Source organism: Phascolarctos cinereus, unplaced genomic scaffold (genome assembly GCF_003287225.1).
Source record: "Phascolarctos cinereus isolate Bilbo 61053 unplaced genomic scaffold, phaCin_HiC Scaffold_726;HRSCAF=1367, whole genome shotgun sequence".
NCBI classification, from domain to species: Eukaryota; Metazoa; Chordata; class Mammalia; order Diprotodontia; family Phascolarctidae; genus Phascolarctos; species Phascolarctos cinereus.
Window position 1 is genome coordinate 412,423,895 of NW_027556098.1, and position 21,446 is coordinate 412,445,340.

The window sequence follows — 21,446 nt, forward strand, 5'->3', positions numbered from 1 at the left end:
GAAGATACATCAGATCATGGAGTTTTATTCCTCATGTTAGAGACAGGAGAACTGAGGCTCAAGAGTGAGGAAAGGGACTTCTCCCTAGGTCACACAGCAAGCCAGTGGCAGAGCTGGGAGCCAGGGCTGCTCCGGAGTTAGGGTAGGTCCCATAGAAGTAATGGAGGCTGTGCCTTGCTCTGCCCAGCTCCATCTCTCTTCCCTCTAAATGTCTTCTTGCGCTGGCTGCTCATGTAATAAGGAATGTATGATGATAAAATAAATATGTTTCTATTTAACGAGCAACTGAGGCTGAGTTCTGTTTGGAAGGTGGGGGTGATGGCAAGTGGGGAGGCACCAAGCAGGCCCTGAGGCAAGGTCGGGGCACCAAGCCTCTCTCCCACGTCGAGCTGGGCCAGAAGTTAGGGTGTGAACCCCAAGGCAGCTAGGTTCCGCTAGCAGGAATCTCCCTGCAAAAGGAAGAAGGCTTGGCCTTCCCTTCCAAGGACTCCCAGTCTGAGCAGGAAACATGGCCCTATGCCTTACCACTGGCTGCTTTAGGTCCCCCCATAGGACTCTCCTTTCTGAAGGAACCTCATTTACATCCTATACCAGGAGAAGGGAACAGTCTAGGGAAGAGGAAATGAAGTGGTTCCCCTCTTACTCCTCTCCTTCCCTCAAAGGTTTCAGATATCTAGGAGTTTATAGGATAAGATTTAGAGCTGAAAGGGATCTCAGAGGCCAGATGGCCAACGCCCTTTTACTGATAAAGAAAACCAGTCCCCTAGGAGTTGTCCAAGGTCACAAAGTTAATCAGTGTTAGAAGCAGGATTTGAACTCGGTGCTTGTGAAAAGGGGCATCTGGTCTCAGCTGAACTCCTCACACACCCTGCCACACCTGAGCTGCCACACTGGCTGCTTCCAAGAAGGCTTTCAGGGCCAATCCTCGCCATCCTGGGAGTTTCAGGGAGTCCTACAGACAATGGAGGGAAGGCAGGGCCTTCTCCAATCTCTTCTTCCCAGTCTCTGGCCTTGGGTAAGTGGGCAAGCTCCCTTGGCCCCGGAGCTAGGAGTGGGAACTTGGGCCCTGCCCCCTACTCTGCCTCACTATAAGACCCTGGCCTAGGTCCGACTCCTTCCCTTGGTCTCCGTTTCCCCATCTGTCTAGAGGATTTGGCCAAGGCGACCTTTGCGATCCCTTCCTGCCCTGACACTCCGGGATTTGGTGACTCCCTGCTGGGTCCCAGAGGCCCTGGGAAGGAGACAGAAATTTGATTTCTTTCCTTGTTTTTCTTCCTCAAGGGGAGGGGAAGGGAGATAGCTAAAGCAGCCAAGAGGGAGGGCCGAATTCTGCCCTCTAGGAGCCACCCCTCCCAGCTTCCAGCTAGAGGTGTTCAGAGGGGGTGAGGGGAGGGAGCTGTGGTGGTGGGGAAGTGCAGGGGGAGGGGTACAGGGGAGAGGGCTGTGACATGCATGGGGGGGGTGGCAGGCGAAGGGCTCTGCTTGTTCTAAGGCAGAGAGCCTTGAGACCTTTCCTGCTCTGCCCTCCCTGGGTGGGTTTGCTGAGTGACTTTAGTCAAATGCATTCCCTCTCTGAGCCTTGGCTTCCATGCCATTGGAAAAATGAAAGTGGCACATGTGGAGGGCAATGGCCCAGCTTGAACCCAAGACCTGGAATGTCAGACTTAAGAAAGACTATAAGAGGACTGGTCCCAGGGGCTGGCAAGGAATTTGGGAAATTCATCAAATCCATCCCTCCCACCTAATTTTACAGAAGGGAAAATGAGACTAGGAACAGAAGTCACTTGGCCAGGGTTACAGAGCAAAAAAGGGATTGAGCTCCAGACGGGAACCAGAATTCCTGGGGCCTGTAAATTTCACAGTGTATGAACTCCCTCCACCCTAGCCTGGAGTCTGTGACAACTTCTAAGAGTGGGGAGCTGGCAGGGAGGGAGGGAGGGAGGGAGGAGGAGGAGGAGGAGGAGGAGGAGAGGAGGCATCCTCCTGCATCTCCCCATCACCCCTGCCCTTTCTGCTCTCTGGGATGCCTTCAGTATCTGGAGGGCTGTCCATAGGCAACAGAGGTCAGGCTGCCTCTCCTGGGCCCCACTCAGCAGACCTGCGAGTGTTGAGGGGTGGAGGTGGGGTTCAGTCCCGGGACTCCCAGCGCGACTGTGGGCTGCGGTGCACCAGGATGGCAGTGAGTGTGCTGGACATGCAGCTATTGATAAGACAGATAGCTGGCTAAAGGGAAAACAATTTATTATAACAAGTTACAGCTACAGCTTCTCAGGGCTAGGGTTTCTCCTCAAAGGGACCCTAGAAAGCAGGACAGAGGATGAGCCAAGCAGAGGAAACCCTCTGTTTGCCCCCTCTCTTCCCACCACCAGCAGCAGTCATCACCCCTCCCCCGACAAAGGGCCTCCAATTGAGCCCCCCCTTCCTTCACAACTTCTTCAGGATTTCTGGATGCATTGAACAGAGAGTAGAAGAACATCAGAGTCGGGATGATGAATTTGAAGTTGGAGTTCAGGGGCCACAGCAACAAACCCTGAGGAAAGGAGGGAGCACAGTGGTCAGGAGGCAGCCTGGCCTCAGCCTGGCTCCCAGGCCCAGAGCACTGGGGCCTGGGGCACTGCCCCCTCAAGGCCTCCTCAGACACCTCCAGGAGAAACAGAGCCCAGCAGATGACTGCTGACTTAGGAACATTAGCCGTGGAGCACAGTTGTATTTACCTTCATAAGTATTTCCCAATTACATTTTAAGGTGGTCTGGGGAGCATTTTGGTGTTTTTCTGTCCAGGAGTTCTGATATCTCTAGACTACATGATCTCTAAGGCCCTCTCAACTCTCACATTCCCTGTTCTAAGGGCCGTCCCAGCTCTGACATTCCATATTCAAAGTCCCTCCCAGCTCTTGCATTCTCTGTTCTAAGGTCCCTTATACTTCTGATATTCTCTATTCTCAGGTGTTCCTTCCACCTCTTATAGTCCAAGATTTTCCACATGAGTGCTATATATTATACTGCCAGTCAGCCAGTAAGCATTTATTAAGATCTTACTATGTGCCAGGTATTGTGCTAAGTGCTGGAAACACAAATACAAGCAGAAACAAAGACAGTCCCTGCTCAAGAAGCTTTGCTTCTAATGGAGTGCTAAAAAGAAGCTAAAAAGGGAAGAGAAAAGGTAGGGGAAGTTCTATGCAGATGAGTGCAGTGCAGCCTGGACAGGGCTGAAAATAACTGCTGCCTGGCCTTCCCCTTAAAATGGAAGTTCTAGAAGGAGCCAATCAATCAGAGGCAAGCCTTAGGGCAGAGAATGCTGAGGATGAGGCAGCTGGTAATGCAGTGGGTAGAGTGCTGGGCTTGGAGTTAGAAAGACTTCAATCTGGGGCTAGTGGCACAGTCTGAAATCAAAAGGACCTGAGTTCAAATTGGCCTCAGACCAAACACTTGACACTTGCTGAGTGACCCTGGGCAAGTTGCTTAATCCCAACTGCCAAAGAAAGAAGGAAGGAAGGAAAGGAAGGAAGGAAGGAAGGAAGGAAGGAAGGAAGGAAGGAAGGAAGGAAGGAAGGAAGGAAGACCTAAATTCAAATCTGGTCTCAAACACTTACTAACTATGCTACCCTGGGCAAGTCACTTAACCTCAAACCTGCCAGAGTTTCAACTGTAAAATGGGGATAATAACAGCTACCTCCCAGGGTTGGCATGAGAATCAAATGAGATATTTGAAAGGGCTTAGCACATAGTAGATGTTATAGAAATGCTTCATCCCCTTCCTCATCTATTCATTTGTTTCAATTGTGTCCAATCGTAACCCCATTTGGGGTTTGCCATTTCCTTTCCAGATGAGGAAACTGAGGCAAACAGGGTTAGTGACTTGCCCAGAATCACACACCTATAAGAGTCTGAGGCTGAATTTGAACTCAGGAAGATGAGTCTTTCTGACTCTAGTCCCAGAGATCTACCCCACCAGCGCCACCTTAGCGGCCCCCATGTATTTATGCTGTATGAATTAAGAGAGGTTACCTTGTGTTCTAATCTTCATATTGCTAACAGATAACTGTCTGGGAGGCAGCCTCTGGCATATACAGTATCAACCTCATTTAACATTGTATAAATTATGTCCCTACTGTTTCTAACTTTGGTATTATCTGACACTGTAGAGTACAGTCTGTTCACTTCAAGGCTTTGCACACAGCAGGTACTGGATAAATAGAATTCAGCCTCTGTGCTCGAAACCCTGGGACTGGGGTGCACAGTTCTGTGAAGGGGAAAGAGTCAGATGGCCCGGGGTTCTAGTCTACCCAGGAGGCCATTGAATCCATCCCACACAGGAACAGAATATTCACTAGAAGACACCCAGCACATGCTACTCCAGCCTCAGCCTCAAGACCTCTAAGGAAGGGGAACTCGTCTCTCAAGGCAACCCGGTGACCTTTGCAACAGCTCTTATCCTCAGGAAGTTTGTCTTGATCTCAAGCCAAAACTGGCCACTTTTCAGTCCCTTCTTCCCCTTGCCCCACCCCACTGCCAGCCCCTCTGCTCCCAGGTCTGCCCTATGAGGCCAAAGAACATAGCTAATTCCCTTCCTGCACGCAAGTACTAGAAAACAGCCATCATGATCTCCTTCTCTCTTCTCCAGATTGTGTACCACCAATGCCCTCAGCTGATGGTATACTCTGGATACCAAGCCCTCCTCTGTCCTGGTTTCCCACCACTGGAAATTTTACAGCCATTAATGTCCTTCTTAAACCATGATGCCCAGAACTGAACAAAGGTCTCCTCATGAAGTACGTGGGACTACCACCTCCTTATTCTTGGAAGCTACTGACCCACTTTACATGGTTCAAGATCAGCTTTTTGGGGCACCCCATTACATGGCTGACTCATGCTAAGCTTGTGGTCTACTAACACCCTCAGCTGTTTTCAGACACACTCCTGCTTCACTATATCTTTTCCATCGTATACCCTTTCTGGGTTTCACTGTCATATTCTGTAAAATGAAGCAACTGGATGCAAAGTGGTCAAGCAGATAACTTGCCAGCACTATAGTATATGATGAAAAATTATGTTTCCTTTAAAAATAAAAACAACCTTTGGTAAACTTTTCTAAACTGGCTCACTGGGGCAGCTAGGTGGCACAGTGAAGAGAACATCAACACTGGAGTCAGGAGGACCTGAGTTCAAATGTGACTCCAGATCTTACTAGTTGTGTCACCCTGAGCAAGTCACTTAACCAATTTCCTTTTTAAAAAAAATAAGCTCACCCATCTCTCTGCATCCTTGGGCAAATCTAGACCAAGTGATAAATTCCTTGGCAGTCAGTTCATCACCCTAATATTAGATGGAACCGTGGGAACTCACCTATCCAGAGTCCATTTATCTAATGTCCTAATCTCTAAGAAGTCAGCATTCAGGAGCCAACCTTATTATTGCCTTTTGTATTTCTGTCTTTTGCTCCAATCACTTAATTCCATCAGTCACCTGCCCTTCTCTAGTTAACTCCATGTACCCTCTAATCCTTTTTAAAAAATTAAATGAAATCTATTTCCTCTCCTTCCCACTTTTCCTGTTTAAAAAGGAAGGAAAAAAAGCCCTTGCAATAAGTATGCCTAATCAAGCACAGCAAAATCCCACACTGGCCATGTCCTAAACCTTAGGTCTTGATCTGCACCCTGAGTTCATCCCCTTCTGGCGGGTGGGTGCGCGGGGACGTGGTCCATGCATCTCCAATCTGAATTCTAATCTTCTTGGACTTAGAGAACCAGAGCACCAAGGTTGTAAGAATTTTGTGTTGAATAAGAGCCAATAGGTTTAGAATAAATACCCAGTGGGTTCTCCTTGAAGAAGATGAAGATGCTTGCATGCACATGCACACATTTTGGAGCTAGGGTGTTTCTTTTGGGGGGTCTTGTCATATTCTTCATTGTGTTCTGGACCAATGACTTCTAGAGAACAACATATCAAATAACTAAGGCCCACTGACCGCAATTCGGAAAGACAGAGTTCTTGTGAGCTGATTTGTAGCCACCAAGTTCCACATACCTGCACTCTAGGCTGTTGATAAGAGCCCTAAACGTAAAAGTTACCACATGGGTTCTAGGTCACTACATCTGCATCATTGAATTTTATAGAACTGGCTGGTTCCTGACAACCAAGTTCTAGAGAGTCATGAGCCCTATAACTGAAGGACCCCCCCCCAACAAAAGCCAAGGTCTTAGGCATTGGTCAGACGGGCTTTGGATAAGTGAGTTCCCATTGTCCTGTCTAATATTATGACAACTGGCACCTGGGAATGGGTTCCAATCTGGTGGGTGGCATTCCTTCAAGGCCTCAAGACTCAGTATCAGACCCAGGGAGGAGGGGGGTTGCTCTGATGACTTTCTCAGAACATCTGAGCCCTCCACAAGCCATGTGGCTGAGAAGCTGAGGGGCCAATGGGCCAGCATTGACAGACAGGCTGTGGCACCCTCTCAGTGCCCCAGGCAACTCAACAACTCTAGACTGCAGACAAGCTGTATTGGGAGAGGGAAGGTCCTCACCAGGAATTCCGTACCTCCTATGAAGTCACAGGCCCAGGAGCTCATCCTCTCCAAAAGGAGGACTCAGAGCTGTGATGGACCATGGAGATCACCTGATTACAGCCACTCTCAGTTCACATGTGGAAAAATATTGAATTCTGGAGATTTGGGTCTTAGAATCACAGATTTAGAGATGGAAGGAAGGACCCTGAGCCACTCACCTCATTGTACAGGAGAGGAAACTGAGTCTCAGAGATATTCAGTGGCTTGCTCAAGACCTCACAGCCAGGACTGGAATTTCCTAATCCAGTATTCTTTCCTGTGTACCAGACAAACCCTGGGCAAGGTGACTGATGAGGTAGTACATGGCAAGGCTAGGATTTCAGCCCAGGTCTTTGAATCCAAATCCAATGTTCTTTCCATGACACTATAACTGGGGCAGACATCTGACTTCATTCATGCCTCCCATTCTTTTGTGAACCCCATGGGTTTTGCTCAAAAAAACCGATTATCCCCTCACCCAATACACACACACACATCCAACGATTCAACCTTCTACCCAGGTGTGTACAGATAGGTGAAATGGCTAGAGCACTGGACCTGGAGTCTGGAATACCTGAGTTCAAATCCAGCCTGAGAAACTTACCACTGCGTGACCCAGAGTCACTGAACAGCTGTCTGACTCAGTTTCCTCAATGGAAAATGAGGATAATAACAGCACCTATCTTGCCAGGGTTATTGTGAGGACCATATGAGATCTTTGTAAAGGGGTTAGCAGAGTTCCTGACATGTAAGAGTATCCTTCCTTCCCTCCTTAGCCAACCATTGCCAGGAGTTGTCTGGACACCTTCCCTATTAGTTCAACCCAATGGGCACCCCAGTCACTTACGTGGACAGAGTGTAGGAAACACCCCCAGGTGAAGTTAGAGACGCCTACGGTGTCCAAGGCTTCTCTGGCAAAGTCATCTGAAGACTTCACCAAGAATTTTGTGGGTGGCATCTGGATGTTGCTGGAAACTGCCAGAGGAGTAAGAGTCTGGAGAAAGAAGTTGATGACTAGATGGAAGGGTCATAGCTCTCACTCTACCCACCTCCCAAAGGCTTCCTCCCCTTAGCTGCTCACCCATCTTTGCCCCCACCCACCTGTTACCTCACTAAACTTGCTGCCTCTCACCAATCCCACTTACCTTGGCCCCCTTGCCCTCTTCCCAAGCTCTCCCCCATCTCTGAGCTCCTCACAGACTTTCCCATCCATCTCTTCAGGACCTAACAATCACACAAGCACATTCACACTCACACCCACACCCAAACCTGTATGATAACTCCAGAGGACCGGTATTCCAAGGCCACAGCCCGAGAGAAGCTATTCATAAAGGCCTAGCAGTGAGAGAGGGTGAATCACAGAATTTTAGCATCAGAAGGGACCCAGAGTACAGTCAGTGGAACCCACCCCTGAAGAGGAATCTTCACTACACCCTCAATGAGAAGTAGTACTCCAGATTCTCTGGAAGACCTCCCAAGATGGGATGCTCACTACCTCCCCAGGCAGCCTCCACTCTGGGGCAGCTCTCATTGACAGGACCCTTGTTCTGCCCTGATCATTGCTCCTGGTTCTGCCCTCTGGGTTCAAGAGAACAAGACTGGTTCTTGACTCCATGACATTCTTCCAAGTCCTGGAGGAGAGTTCCCAAGTCCTGCATGAAGCCTTTTCTTCTCCGGGCTAAATATGCCTGGTTCTATAGACCAATCAAACAGCTAAGAAGTATTTAATAGCCCACTCTCTGCAGGGGTTCTTCTAGGCACTAAACATAAGATAAAAACAGAAAGCCAAACAAAACAAAAACAACCAAAACAATCCCTGCCCTCCAGAGGCTTCCATCCTATCCTGAGAAACATGTGTCCATATGTATACATATCAAACATATGCAGCTAACAGCCGAATGACAGAATGCTGGATCTGGCTTCAAGAAAATCGGAGTGCAAATACATGTACTGGCTTGTGACCCTGGGCAACTCACTTAACCTCTGTCTCTGTTGGCCTCAAATTCCACATCTATAAATGGGCATAAAAACAGCACCCACCTCCCAAAGTTTTTGTGAGGATCGAATGGGATATTTGTAAAGTAAACTGCAAAGCTTCAAGTCTTATACAAATACCAGTGACTGTGCCAGGTAATTGATAGGTGAAGCACCTGGGCCAGTGTGAATGATCAGGAAGTCCTCATGTAGACAGTGGCAATTGAGCTGAGCTTTGGAGGAAGCTGGAGATTCTAAAAGCTGGAGGTGAGTAGGGAGAACAGGACAGAAATAGAAGCAGGGGTGGGGGAATACAGTGTCCTAATGTGGGCAGCAGCAGGAAAGTCAATTCTGCTGGGCTCTAGCATGCATAGTACAGATAGGAGACTATATAGTATAGCAGGAAGAGGGCTGGATTCAGGCTGGCTTCAAATCCTATTTCTGACACTTACCACTTGCGTGACCATGGGGAAGTCACTTAAGCTCCCCAGGCCTGTTTTCTCGTCTGTAAAGTGAGGACAGTTGGACTAAATGATCTCTGAGGCCCCTCCCAGGTTTAGAGCAATGATTAAATCCCACTCATACTACTTGCTACTAGCTGGATGATCATGGGTGAGTTACTTCTTTTCTCTGGGTCTCAGTTTCCTCACATGTAAAATGAGGGACAGCCTCTGAGGGCTCTTCTAGCTCTCCATTTCTGATCCTACTGTGCTCATGAGTAACAATGCTGGGAAGGGAGTTGCAAGTCTGGCTATGAAGGTTAAAAACACCAAAAAGGGGAGTTTGTATGAGACCACACTCAAGGTCCTACTGGTTCCCATGAGCACTTTCTCCAGCTCATCAATGTTCCAGGTAAACTATGGCACAGCCTAAGACTTGGGCCTCTCTTCAGGGACAATTCCCAAACTTTGTCATTCAGGCATTTCAGTCACATCCAACTCTTCTTCACCCTCTTGGTCACAAAGTGTGGGACACAACTAAAATGACTGATTGACAAAACTTGGCTGCAAAATGGCAAAGATACTGGAGTGATTTGCCATTTCCTTCTCCAATTCACTTTACACATAAGGAAACTGAGGCCAATAGGGTTAAGTGACTTACCCAGGGTCACATAGCTAGTAAGTGTTTGAGGCCAGATTTGACCTTAGGAAGATGAGTCTTCCTGACTCCAGGCACTGTAGTGTGCCACCTAGCTGCCCTATGGTTCCTGAAACAATAGAGGTATTTTTCAACTGACCTTGACAATTTCCCGTGTCATTCAAAGTCTGGGTCAGATTTCTCCTTTCTAGGAAGTCTTTCCTGACCACCCTGGCCCCCAGGGCTCTTTGACCTCTCTCAGCTTTTCCACCAGGTTTCTGGACCAGATTGGCTAGCCCCTTCCCACCTTGACTCTTCTAGGAAGCCTTCCCTGCCTGAAGGACCCCTCCAAATGAGGTCACAAAGAATTGGCCACAACTGAAACAATTTCACAGCCTATTTCTTGCCCACGTTCTTGCCCAGGTTTCTCTGACTCTGGGTACAGCACTCTACCCACTGCACTATGTAGTCTCCTATCTATGCCACACATACTAGAAACCAGTGGGATTGGCCTTCTTGCTACTGCTCACACAGGCTCAAGGAGCTTCTATTCAATCTAGAGAGAAAATAAATCCCCAAATATTTTTGTTGAGTTATTTTTTAATCTTGTCTAATTCTTCATGACCTCATTTTGGGGTTCTCTTGGCAAAGATACCGAAGCAGTTTGCCATTCCTTCTCCAGCTCATTTTACAGTTGAGAAAACACAGGCAAATGGGGTAGTGACTTGCCCAGGGTCCCACAGCTAGTGTCTGAGGCCAGATTCGAACTCAGGAAGATGTCTTCCTGACTCCAGGCCAAGTCTTCTGTGCACTATGGCACCACCTAGTGCCCATATTCCCAAATAAACCTTATCAAAATCAACAAAAGGCCAGGTTGGTTTTGGGTGGGGTTTTTTTTTTTTTGGGTGGTGGGGGAAGGTGTGGGTAGGGAGCCCATGCATCTGAGAGGCTCAGAAGAAGCTTTCCCAGTTTGGTGAACAGGCCTCATATGGCATATCCTCAAAGCCCCTCACTATCCTGCTTGCATTTCTTTCGATGTTTTCCAGACTACCAGTTTTCTTCTAAAGGGTAGTGCTCACAGTTGAATGCAAGAGTCTTGATGTGGTCCTGCCAGAGCAGAGTACAGAGAGATACGACTGATCACCAGCTTGTTCCTGGAGCCCAAGATCTAGTTAGCTTTTTGGCTGCTAGATCACAGTGATACTAGATACTGAGCTTGCAGTCCATTGAAACCTCCAGATGTTTTTCAGATAAACTGCTGTCCAACCAAAAAACTGGATTTGTGCACCTAGTGTAAAGCTACATTCATCCCTATATAGTTTCATCTTATTAGCTGCCATCCAGCCTGTCATGATCCCTTCACTTCCTGGCTCTGTCATCCACTCTTGTTGGGGTGGGGGTGGGCAGTAACCTGGAGAGAACACTGGAGGCAGAAGGACCTGGCTTCAAATGCAGCTTCACACACTTCCTAACTGTGTGACCCTGGCCAGGTCACTTCAACTCTATCTGCCTCAGTTTCCTCATCTATAAATATGCATAATAGCACCTACTTCCGAAGGCTGTTGTGAAGACAAATTGAGATAATCTTTGTAGAGTACTTAGCACAGTGCCTAACACATAGTGGGCACTTTAAAAATACACATTCCAATATACTTTCCCACCCAACTTTGGGTCAAATGCATCTGTGAATAAACATTTCATCTGTGCCTTCATTCAAGTTAATGATTTAAAAAAAAAAACACTTAGCAGAATAGGCCCAAGCACAGATCCTTCTGGCACTCCAGGAGACCTCTTTCCAAGTTGATATTATCAAACCATAAATGATTAACTCTTTGTATCTGGTCATTCAAGTGGTTTGAGACTCCTGCACTTAATACTTTACAGTAGTTAGCATTTTTCTTATGCTTACTCTGTTTCAGGCATTTCACTAAGTGCTTTACAATTATCTTCTCATTTGATCCTCAAAACAACCCTTGGAGGTAGGTAATATTATTATCCCCATTTTACAGGTGAAGACACTGAGGCAAACAGAGACTAGGTGACTTGTCAAGAGTCATATAGCTAGTAAGGCTCCGAGCTCCAGAACTACCACGCTGTGCACTGTGGCACCCGCTCGTGGCCTCAATTGAACTGCCATCTAGGATACAATTCTCTCTTTTCCACATCATAAGATATATTATCAAACACCTGGGTGAGACCCAGGTAAATGCTATCTATTGAATCCCTTCATCTGTGCTACTTTTGTGCACCTGCCCTAACAGAAGATAAGGTTATTTTGACAAGACCTATCCTTGCTGCAGCCCTGCTGGCACTCTGTGACCACCACTTCTTCCTTTGGACACAGTTTCCTTTCCTGGGGTGACAAGAAAGGCTTCTGGCCAAAGGAATTCTGGAGCCTCATGATAAAGGATATGGTAGAGTGAGAGGTCTCTGGGGGTCAGCTCAGGGCTCAGAATAGAGAATGTTAGAGCTGGGAGGAGGAAATGATAGAGATTGGAGGGATTTTAGAACAGGGAATACTGAGGAGGGGTACATTAGAATAGGAAATGACAGAGCTGGGAGGGACTTTACAACAGAGTATGCGTGGGACAGGAGGGGCCTTAGAGCATAGCATGCCAGAACTAGGAGGGAGTGGTCAAGATAGTAGAGTTATAGACCAGAGACCAGCAGAACTCTCCCAACATTTCCTGCCAAACAACTTTAAAATATTGCCTCAAATCAAATTTTGGAGCAGCAAAGCCAACAGAAGGTCACAGTGAGACATTTTTCCAGCTTAAGACAACTTAGGAGGTCAACAGGAAAGGTCTGGAACCTCAGGGTGGATAAAGGCCCAGAGTGTGACAGGGGCACCCAATGGTGGCTTTTGCAGTTGATTGCAGCAGCAGTGGCAGCTTTGAGAGCTCTCAGCACAGAGATGGTAAGGGGGTGGCACAACTGGTCAGAAACACATTACAAGTGACCTTTGGGTGGCAGTGGGTGATTGGCAACTCTATGACCCATTCACAGTTCTGTGTAGCAGTTCTAGAGCAGATAGGAGTGCTGGTGGTAAGTCACAAGGGAGTAGGGACCTTGGTCATACTTCCAAGGCAAAGAGAGGGGTAGTGCTTGTGGCTGCAGGAGAATTGGGGACCTGGTCACAGTTCCAGTGTGCTGGCTTCAGGGGAGCAGGAGCCCTTCCTGGGTCAAGCCCAGAAAGCAGATCAAGAAAGCAGTGACCACACCTCTCCCCCAGATCATACCACCTTGAAAGCAATGAAAATTTAGATGCTCTCAGAGCTAGCTCTGAAACAGAGCAAAAAAATAAAAACCCTGAAGCTCAGGACAGCACCTCTCTACCCCCAGGAGAACAGAACCCAACTTTAATGTCAAATTTAAAGTCAAGAAGTAGGCTGGAAAAATGAACACACAACAAATAACAATAAAAGAAACAAACAAAATTAAAAAACCTTGACTATGGTTCAGGGAAGACCGAGACACAAACTTAAAAGAATACAACAGTGCATTTATATTAAATTTAGCATGGTTACAAAAACTAAGAGGGACCTTAGAACTTGGAATGTCAGGCCGGAACAGAGAATAACACAGCCAGAAGGGTCCTTAGAATGTAGAATATCAGAGCGGGCAGGAAACTCAGAACAGAGAATATTAGGGATGGCTTTACAGCAGAGTAAGTCTGAGCTGGGAGAGTCCTTAAAGAAGAGAATGTCAGATTTGATAGTGTCCTTAGAACACAAAACATCAGAACTGAGAAAATACCACGTGAAACATGAGAGGGCCCGTAGAATATGGAATATCAGAGCTCCAGGTGGGATCAAGGGGGTAAGAGAGTGGATGGCAGCCTAGAAAAGACAGTATCAGAGATGAGAGGAGACTTAGAACACACATTAAAGCTGGAAAGGACCATAGATTATAGACTGTGAGGACCAGGAGGGACTTGAGGATACAGAACAAAGAATCTCAGAGAAGAAAGAGTTTCCACAAAACATGTGGATGTTACAGAATCCCAGAATCCTCAAGCTACAAGGCATGCCATCTAGAAGGCATCTAGTCCATTTTCCACACCTGAGGAATCCCTTCTATAATGCAACTGACCACTGGTCACCCAGTTCCACTTTTAGTGAGGGGCAAACTACTACCCTGAGAGGAAACTCATTCTACTTTTTTATAGCTCTGGTAGTTAGGAAGGTTTCTTGATATCATGTCTATATTTATTGTTATTGGGTCATTTCGGTCATGTCCAACTCTTCGTGAGCCCATTTTGGGGTTTTCTTGGCAGAGACACTGGAGTGGTTTGCCACTTCCTTCTCCAGCTTTTTTTTACAGATGAGGAAACTGAGGCAAACAGGGTTAAGTGACTCGCCCACGGTCACACAGCCAGTGTCTGAGGCCAGATATGAACTCAGCTCTTCCTGACTCCAGGCCTAATGCTTTATCCACTGTGCCACCCAGCTGCCCCAAGCCTAGATTTGCCTCTGCAACTTCTACCATTATCCCTGGATCTACCCTCAACAAAAAAAGTCAAATCCCTTTTCCATATGACAGCCCTTCAAATACTTGGAGAGAGCTCTCATATCTCCCTCACCTGCAGTTACTTGTTGTCTTGCCCAGATACACCCAGTTCCTTCAACAGATCTTGATGTGGCAAACACCAAAGGAGAGAATGGAACACAGCCAATCTCCCTTCCCTCCCATGGCTTTACTACTACCTCAAAGCTGATGACTCTCAGAGTACAACCTATAGCGCTGGCCTCACCCATGAGCTTCCTGCCAGTTGCCTCCACCTGGAGCACATCCAGAACCAATACGACCATTTTCCTTTACCCCATGCTTCTTTATGACCTCAGTACCACCATGTAACCATTCTCCTCTGATAAGAACCTTAAGGTTAGCTCTGCTCCTTCCCTCTTTCCCCTGCTAAGATCCAGTCAGTGACCAGGTATTGTGGAGTCCATATCCCTGGTACCTTTCCGATCCCCCTCCTCTCTTTCTAGGGCCACTACTGTGGTTTGAGCTCTCACCACCACCTGTTTAGTTCATCAAAACAGCCTCCTCACAAGTATTCCTAGGCACACTCTTTCTCTCTACCCATCTATCCTTCAAATCTTAGTGAGGATCATTTTGCTTATGCACAGATCTGTCTACACCAGTCACCTCCTCAGAAAACTTTTAACGGCTCCTTATTGCTATTAAATCAAATGTAAAGCATCCTCTGTGTCCCAGCAGAATGAAAGCTTCTTCCACCCAACATACTGTCATGTGCTTGAAGACACTTCTAGGCCAAGCACCCCCAGTCCCTCCAACTAATTCCTATACTTCCTAAATATCTCACTTCCCTCATAGCCCTGTTCTAAAACTTCTGGACCTCAAAATCTTCTCTTCTTGCTATCTGCTCTAGACACTTTCCTCAGGACCTGGGACCTCCTCACTCTAGAGCATCCTTCCAACCTTGCTGCCTGCTAACCATGGAATATTCTTCTGCAAGGGTGATCACCCTGATCTTACTGGCCAGTTCCAGCTGGAGTCTCCTTTTGGTGGAGATGCCTAGACTGCCTCCCTTTTATTCATCGCCTGGCCTTACTCAGGACTTTCTGGATTTCAGAATGATGACCCCGCCATTCCCCAAGCCTAGGTCAAGGATTGTTTATTTTGCTTGTACCCATACCCCCAGTGCTCACCATAGAACTGAGCAAGATGTTAATATTTGCTTAATGAACTCTCGTGTCCTTCCCTCATGTGGCAAGCTTTGTCAGTGCCAAAAGGCAAAAGTGAACCTCAGCTTCCATTGCTATGTCCAAGGAGGCTCCTGGGGCCGCACTTGGTAAGGGGGCACTCAGACTTTGGCTGGTTTCATTTTATTACTCTGTGAGGCCTCCCATTATGAAATTACTGAACCCATAGGGGTAGTGGGTCAATAGGGGTGAAGGACTTAGTATCTACTCTCTGGTTTTATATACACTAGAACTGAAACTCAGAAACCTGGTTGCCCAATGACTTTGAGGGAATCAGGGGTAGAGGGGGCACTCCCACCACCCCACTGCTCTCAGCTCCACATGGGACACTCTGTTCATTCCATCCCCATCTCTGAACCTCTTTCTTGTTCCTAGTAACTTGAAAGGGTCTGGGACCCATTTACCTTAGTAGCCCCATATAATGCCAAGAATGGGGAAGGCTGTCTGCCAGCCATAGAGGATATGTTGATGATGACTCCTCGTCCCCTGCAGAGTTGGAGAAGAAAACTGAGAATGGCCAAATGAAAGGTAAATGAGTGTCTCAGGGGGAGGGGTGTGTGTGAGATAGGCCAGGAGGTCTGTATGGATGGGAAGGCAGGCTCTAGAGATGGGGAGAAAGGGATGCCTGGGCCCCTACCTGGCTACCATCTGAGGCAGGATGATCCGGGTCATCTGTGGAGGAAGAAGCAAAGGCTAAATCTACCCAATGATCCACCTTTGGCCCACTCCCCAATCTCTCCCCATATCTCCCCCCAACTCCCTTCCATCCCCTGCCAATGATGTTTCTTGTCTCTTCTGCCTCAGTCTTACCTGAACCATTGACAGCATGTTACAATTCATCATGTCTGTGAAACTCTGGGAAGACAGAGGATACCTTTCATTTTTCATGGGCCCCAGAGTCTCTCACTTCCCCCTAAAGCAACCTGGCCATGAATTCTCAGGTTGGAGTTTGCTGAGACATTATTGTCTTTCTCAACCTTCAAGGTTCCCCCTTCTCACCCCTGCTTCCGGCCTCCCCCATCAAGTTCCATCTCCTCTAGGAAAATTTCTCTAAGCACTCAAATCACTCCCGCCCAAGTTTGACCCAACGCCCAATTAAAACAAATCAAACCACATTTGTAAATAATACAGGAAGACAAGTAGACTGAAACTGGAACAAAGTGTCAGACTTTTACAGGCAACATTTTCTCAACATTGATTATTCTTATGGCCACAAAAGCAAGGGGAGCTCACATTTCTCACCTGATTTAAATTTAGAAAGCACTTTCTGCCTGTTGGAAAGGTTGGGCAGGTGCGAGTGGTGAGATAGGAGGTAAGATGGGTAATGAAGGAAGGGGCACATAAAGAGGGCAGGGTTAGGAAGGGGAGAAGAAGAGATGGAAAAATGGAGAGAAATGGAAAAAGGCATGAGTTGGGCGGGGAAGGGGGGTGCTGGGGGGGAGTAATGTAGCTTCCTCTACCTTGCCTGGATTCTTCAAATCCATTAGCTTCTGGGGGATTATCTTGGGAGCTACTCCAACATTGTTCACTGGAAAAAAAAATCAGGTCAGTACCACAGAGCAAGGGGATGGAGAGGAATTCTGGGGGCAGGACTGAGAAGGGAAGAGGAATGGGTGTGTACCTAGAATGCCGATGTCTAGGCCCTCCAAGCCTCTCTCAACTGTCTCATAGATCTCTAAGCCTCCACTGAAGTCCACCTGGATGACTCTTGTTTCCTTACCATGGAGTCTCTCTGTAGGAAAACTCAGAGAATTCAGAAACAGAAGCTTAATGCTGCTCCTTATTATATAGATGAGGAAAGGCCCAGAGAACACATGGGACTGACTGGCTCAGGCTCACACACAGCCCGTGTCTAGCAGAGCTGTGTCCAACCTGCGTCTTTGGGTTCCAAATCCCACTGTGGAACCTTGACCAGCCTCACTTCTCTCCCATGGCCCTCCTTTCTAGTCCGGAACTCACCAATGTCCTCTGCCTCCCGACGTAACTTGCTGAGATCTCGGCTCACCAGTACAACGTTGAGGCCTCTTCGGGCCAGCTGTACGGAGACAGGAGAATGGGGAGACTGAGTGAGTGGGCACACAGAACCTCCCAAACCTACAGAAGACTCAAGAAGGTCCATCCAAATAAGCAGGCGTGCATAGGACAAAGAAGGATGTGGGGAATTCATAGGAACCCCTGAGCAGAAACACTCAGGACAAATATGGATGTACTTAAATGTCTGTCTTTCTATCATCTATACATCTTTGTGTATGTATGTATCTATGTATGTACATACATTCACATGTAACATTAATTACCACATTTATATGTATTTACACAGGAATCCCCCTGCAAACACATGTCCTGAGGCTCTAGAAAATAATCAGGGCACATAGAAGAAAGCATGTATGGGAAAAACACCGAATGCATGGGACCATGTATGTGGAATGCAATGGAATAGAGATGTGGGGCCATGTCCAGGTATACTAAAGACAGATTCAGTTGGCCCCAGGCCACCCCCCCACTTACCTCATGAGCATAGCTCCTGCCGATTCCGTTTGTGGCCCCGGTTACCACTGTGAGGAGAGAGATCTGGGAGTCCCTGGGGGGAACCCTCTGGAGGACCCACCCAATGGGAGATCCCAGAAAGGGACAGGAGAGAGCCTCTACTCTCCACCTCCTCCTTCTGAGTTCTACTTCCGTGGCCCAGGAATTGAAAAGGACTTTAAGCTGTTTGTGCAGTAGAGCTCAACCTGGAAATGAGAGTCTGCACAAGGGAAATGTGCTTGCAGGGGGCCTGCAGCCCTAGGAGCATCCCCTGAATGTGAGCACCGACATATGCAATACTGAGATCAGAGGACCTCAGATGTAAAGCCTCCCAGGACTCTGGAAATCATTTAGTCCAGCTGCCCCCAATGTGAAAAAACTACAAAAACAAAAAAAAGCCACCCAAGTCTCAGCCCTCCTCAGGGTTACCCACGTCATGGAATCAGATTCAAGGTTCAGACAGACCTTGGGGCCCCCTGGTCAGACACTTATTTTACAAACAAGGAATGTGAAGCCCAGAGCAGAAGTGACTTGCCCAGGGGGGTCATATGGGGTCCAAAGCAGCTTGACTGAATTTTCAGTCCAGGTCCTGAAAGCCTCCATCCATGGTCCACAGACTCTTCTGAGGCAGCAGGTTACAGGACCCCTATCATCAGAGACGTTGCCCCTTCCCTCCCCTTTAGGCCCCTTTCCCCTCCCTCCTTCTCCCACACACCTGCCCAGGCCCCTTGCTTCCTGAGAGAAATGCCAAGGCCCAGGCCAACCTGGGGCAGCCCATAGACCAGCAAGGCATGGCCCAGCCACCAGGCCACCCGCAGAAGCCACCAGGCTGCAGCCACCGTGCCTAGCATTTGGAAGGCTGAGCCACCTAGTTCCATCCACGACCCCATCCTGGACAGGACAACCTGGAGGTTCAGCAGGACAGCCTTGGTGAGGGGCAGCTCAGCTACAGAATCCAGAGGATGAAAGGCCCCTAGATCACCCAGGTCCTAAGGTCTGAGGCAGGAGGGTCACCTGGCACTGAAGGACTGGTGTAAGGCCCACGTGGAATGGTAGGGGGCGGGGCCAGCCAGCCTAGGACCCGTGGTACAGGGACACTGGCTTGCTGGAAGGAGCCACAGCGCTACCTGGTGACCAGCACTGGTTGTACATGGTAGGCGGGGAGAACGCCCAAGCGCAGAGACGATTATTGGGACTGCGCCCTGTGCCCCTCCTCCCACTGTATCCCTCCATCCCGAGGACACAGCACCATCTCTTTCCAAAGACACTTTATGAAACCTGGTGAGGCAGCTCCCATCCCCCAGGCCCTTCCCATTCCCAACTCAGTGAGGCCCCTGAAACCGGATCCAGGAGCACTGGGCGGCCTCCTACCAACCCTCCCCAGAGAAGCCAGCAAGGGACACTAGACCTTGGGAACCACAGTGGGGGTGGGACACAAGTGAGGAGGGCTGCTCCTCCACTATGCCCGGGGGCTGGGGCCTGGCTCAGCAGGAGATTGGATGTCAGGCAGCAGGCGGCAGCTGGCTACAATGTCCAGGCGCTCGGCCAGGGAGCAGAGGTCGCTGCGGGCCAGGCGGATGCTGTGGGCAGCCGCCAAGCCCACCGCCTGCGCGGCGGCCAGACGGGCTGCCAGGCCGGCTACATCGAGGCCAGCTCGCCGGTACACAGCACGCACCGCGGCGCTCACGTCGTGGCCCAGGCGAGCCTGGCTCTCAGCCAGCCGGTGTTGCAGCAGTGAGGCCCGGCCCGAGGCAGGGAGCGCGGCCTCTGCGGGAGCCTCCTCTTCTGCCCACTCTGCGCCCCGAACCACCACGAGCGGGGGCAGATCCGCGTGGGCCACCAGGGTCGCGGGCTCCTCCTCAGAGTCAGTCTCAGGTGCTTCCCCGGCTACGCGCAGCCCAGTGGGGCGGCCCCGGCACGGCGGGGCCGAGCCCAGGTACAGCTCCTCTTCTGACGAAGATGCCGCCGAGTCCGTCTCGATCGCCTCCCCACGCACCACAGTCTCGGGTCGCCGACCTCGCAATTCTCCGACGGCCCGAGACGCCATGGCTTCTCAGGCCCAGGAGCTGTTGGGGGAGAGGTAGCAGGGCGCTTTATTCTGGGGACCAAGGCGGGGACAGTGGGAGAGGAGGAGGCGGGAGTGATCTCTCAGGAAAAAGCAGGGAAGCAGATAGGGCAGGGACCCCACTAGCGCAGAGACTGGGGCTGTGATGAATGGAGCGTGGGATAGTCTCTAGCGGGGAGAGGCGGAAGGCACTCCCGCAAGCACAAGCGCATTATGTCAAGGCGGAAGTTGTAAGGTTGGAAAACGCTCCCTGAAGGCTTGCGGGGATCCCTCCTGGGAGGGGTGCCAGGAGAGCCAGGAACCAAAAGGGGAAAGGAGTTCGACGGAGGGTGACAAGACACTGAGGGGCAGTAGGGCGCTATGGAAGGGGGATTTAGAACTTCGAGAAGCTTTGGGATTTTGGGTGGAGGTGGACGAATTATTCCAAAATGTGACCATGAGAGAGACGGCATGGTGGGGAGCAGGGAAGGGACTACATCATTCTGAGGAGGGGATTCCATAATAGGGCCTTTAATGGAAGGAGATTGCTAAGTAACAGGGACCATAAGGAGTGGTGGGTAAGTGGTGGAAGAGAAGGAAGAAGGAAAAACCTGGGGGAGTAAGCACTGGAAAAAGGAAATGTCATGGGGGAGGGAAAGGGATAGAATCAGAGATGGGGGTGGTTTGGGGGAAGGTTGGTCAGAAGAAGAGGAGAATCAAAGAATGTTGATAAGAAAAAGGAGGAGAACCAGGCAGAGGGGAACGCCATGGGGGTAGGGGAGGAGGAAAATCGAGATGAGTGGTTGTGGGGAGGGAAGAATCGGGGAGGGGGCGTCACAGAAGGGGATAATCGGGGCGGGGGCGGCGGAGGCGTCATGGAAGCGGAGAATTAGGTATGGGACTTCCAAGGGAGGAGAAGAATCAGGGAGGGGGCGTCCCTGGAGGGGGGCAATCGGGGAGGGGGCATCACCAGAGGGGCAGACTCCAGGGCCGGGAATGGGGGAGTGGGAGTCATAGGGGGAAGGGCGGAATTACGGAGGGAAGCGGTTGCGGGGGGCGCCCTTTCTCCCTCCCCGCCCCCAAGGAGCGCCAGAGACAGGAAAGGGAGAGTTCGTAAGGGTCCCGGGTAGGATCCCGTCCATCCCCGCGAGAGGAAGGTACCGGGGTCTGGAGCTCCCGAGCGTGCCTTTTCTCCACTTGTAGCCTTCCCAGATTTGGAAGGGAGGGGCAGTCACGTGAGCCTCGGTCTTTTCGGGCTCTGGCAGTGAGCAAGGACGGAGCGGCCCTAGATCACGTGACATCACAGCCGCTTCAGTCAATGACTGCGAATGGTTGGTGAAAAAGGAATTGACCAATGGAGGTGCATCGAGGAGCTGTCTAGCCACGCCCACCCCGACCACATCCTGATATGGAGGTGACATAAAAAGCGTCTCGGCCTATGAGCATTAGGCCAGGAGGGAGGAAGCGGAGGCAGCCATTCACATGGAAATCGCCCTGTGCCAATAGAAGTGTCGGAAGGGCCGTAGATTAAAGAGAGAAGCGGTAATCACG

At 49.5% G+C, this 21,446-nt stretch overlaps 2 protein-coding genes across 2 annotated transcripts; both read right to left on the reverse strand.

Moving 5' to 3' along the window:
- Positions 1 to 2,127: 2,127 nt before the first annotated feature.
- Positions 2,128 to 18,861, reverse strand: LOC110220067 (17-beta-hydroxysteroid dehydrogenase type 3-like). Its single transcript, XM_078146244.1, has 12 exons — positions 18,567 to 18,861; positions 17,834 to 17,880; positions 17,285 to 17,360; positions 16,947 to 17,057; positions 16,786 to 16,853; positions 16,136 to 16,180; positions 15,963 to 15,997; positions 15,730 to 15,811; positions 7,815 to 7,880; positions 7,393 to 7,539; positions 2,429 to 2,530; positions 2,128 to 2,223 (listed from the first exon to the last, which is right to left on the reverse strand). Exons 1-12 carry the CDS (start codon positions 18,739 to 18,741, stop codon positions 2,128 to 2,130), a joined length of 1,050 nt encoding a protein of 349 aa, XP_078002370.1. The 5' UTR covers positions 18,742 to 18,861.
- A 360-nt stretch (positions 18,862 to 19,221) lies between these two features.
- LOC110219945 (biogenesis of lysosome-related organelles complex 1 subunit 3) lies at positions 19,222 to 21,398 on the reverse strand. Its single transcript, XM_021003705.2, has 2 exons — positions 21,057 to 21,398; positions 19,222 to 19,917 (listed from the first exon to the last, which is right to left on the reverse strand). The coding sequence occupies exon 2, from the start codon at positions 19,896 to 19,898 to the stop codon at positions 19,311 to 19,313; it is 588 nt and encodes a 195-aa protein (XP_020859364.1). The 5' UTR covers positions 19,899 to 19,917; positions 21,057 to 21,398; the 3' UTR covers positions 19,222 to 19,310.
- Between the last annotated feature and the right edge of the window lie 48 nt (positions 21,399 to 21,446).

Bases quoted from the DNA above. Each gene is read 5' to 3' on its own strand.
- LOC110219945 (XM_021003705.2), bottom strand. From the start codon at position 19,898: ATGGCGTCTCGGGCCGTCGGAGAATTGCGAGGTCGGCGACCCGAGACT.
- LOC110220067 (XM_078146244.1), bottom strand. From the start codon at position 18,741: ATGGGGTCGTGGATGGAACTAGGTGGCTCAGCCTTCCAAATGCTAGGC. The intron at 17,361-17,833 runs GTAAGTGGGGGG...GTCTCCGTACAG, and splicing joins GCAGGAGCTATGCTCATGAG to CTGGCCCGAAGAGGCCTCAA. The intron at 17,058-17,284 runs GTGAGTTCCGGA...GTTTTCCTACAG, and splicing joins TCGGGAGGCAGAGGACATTG to AGAGACTCCATGGTAAGGAA.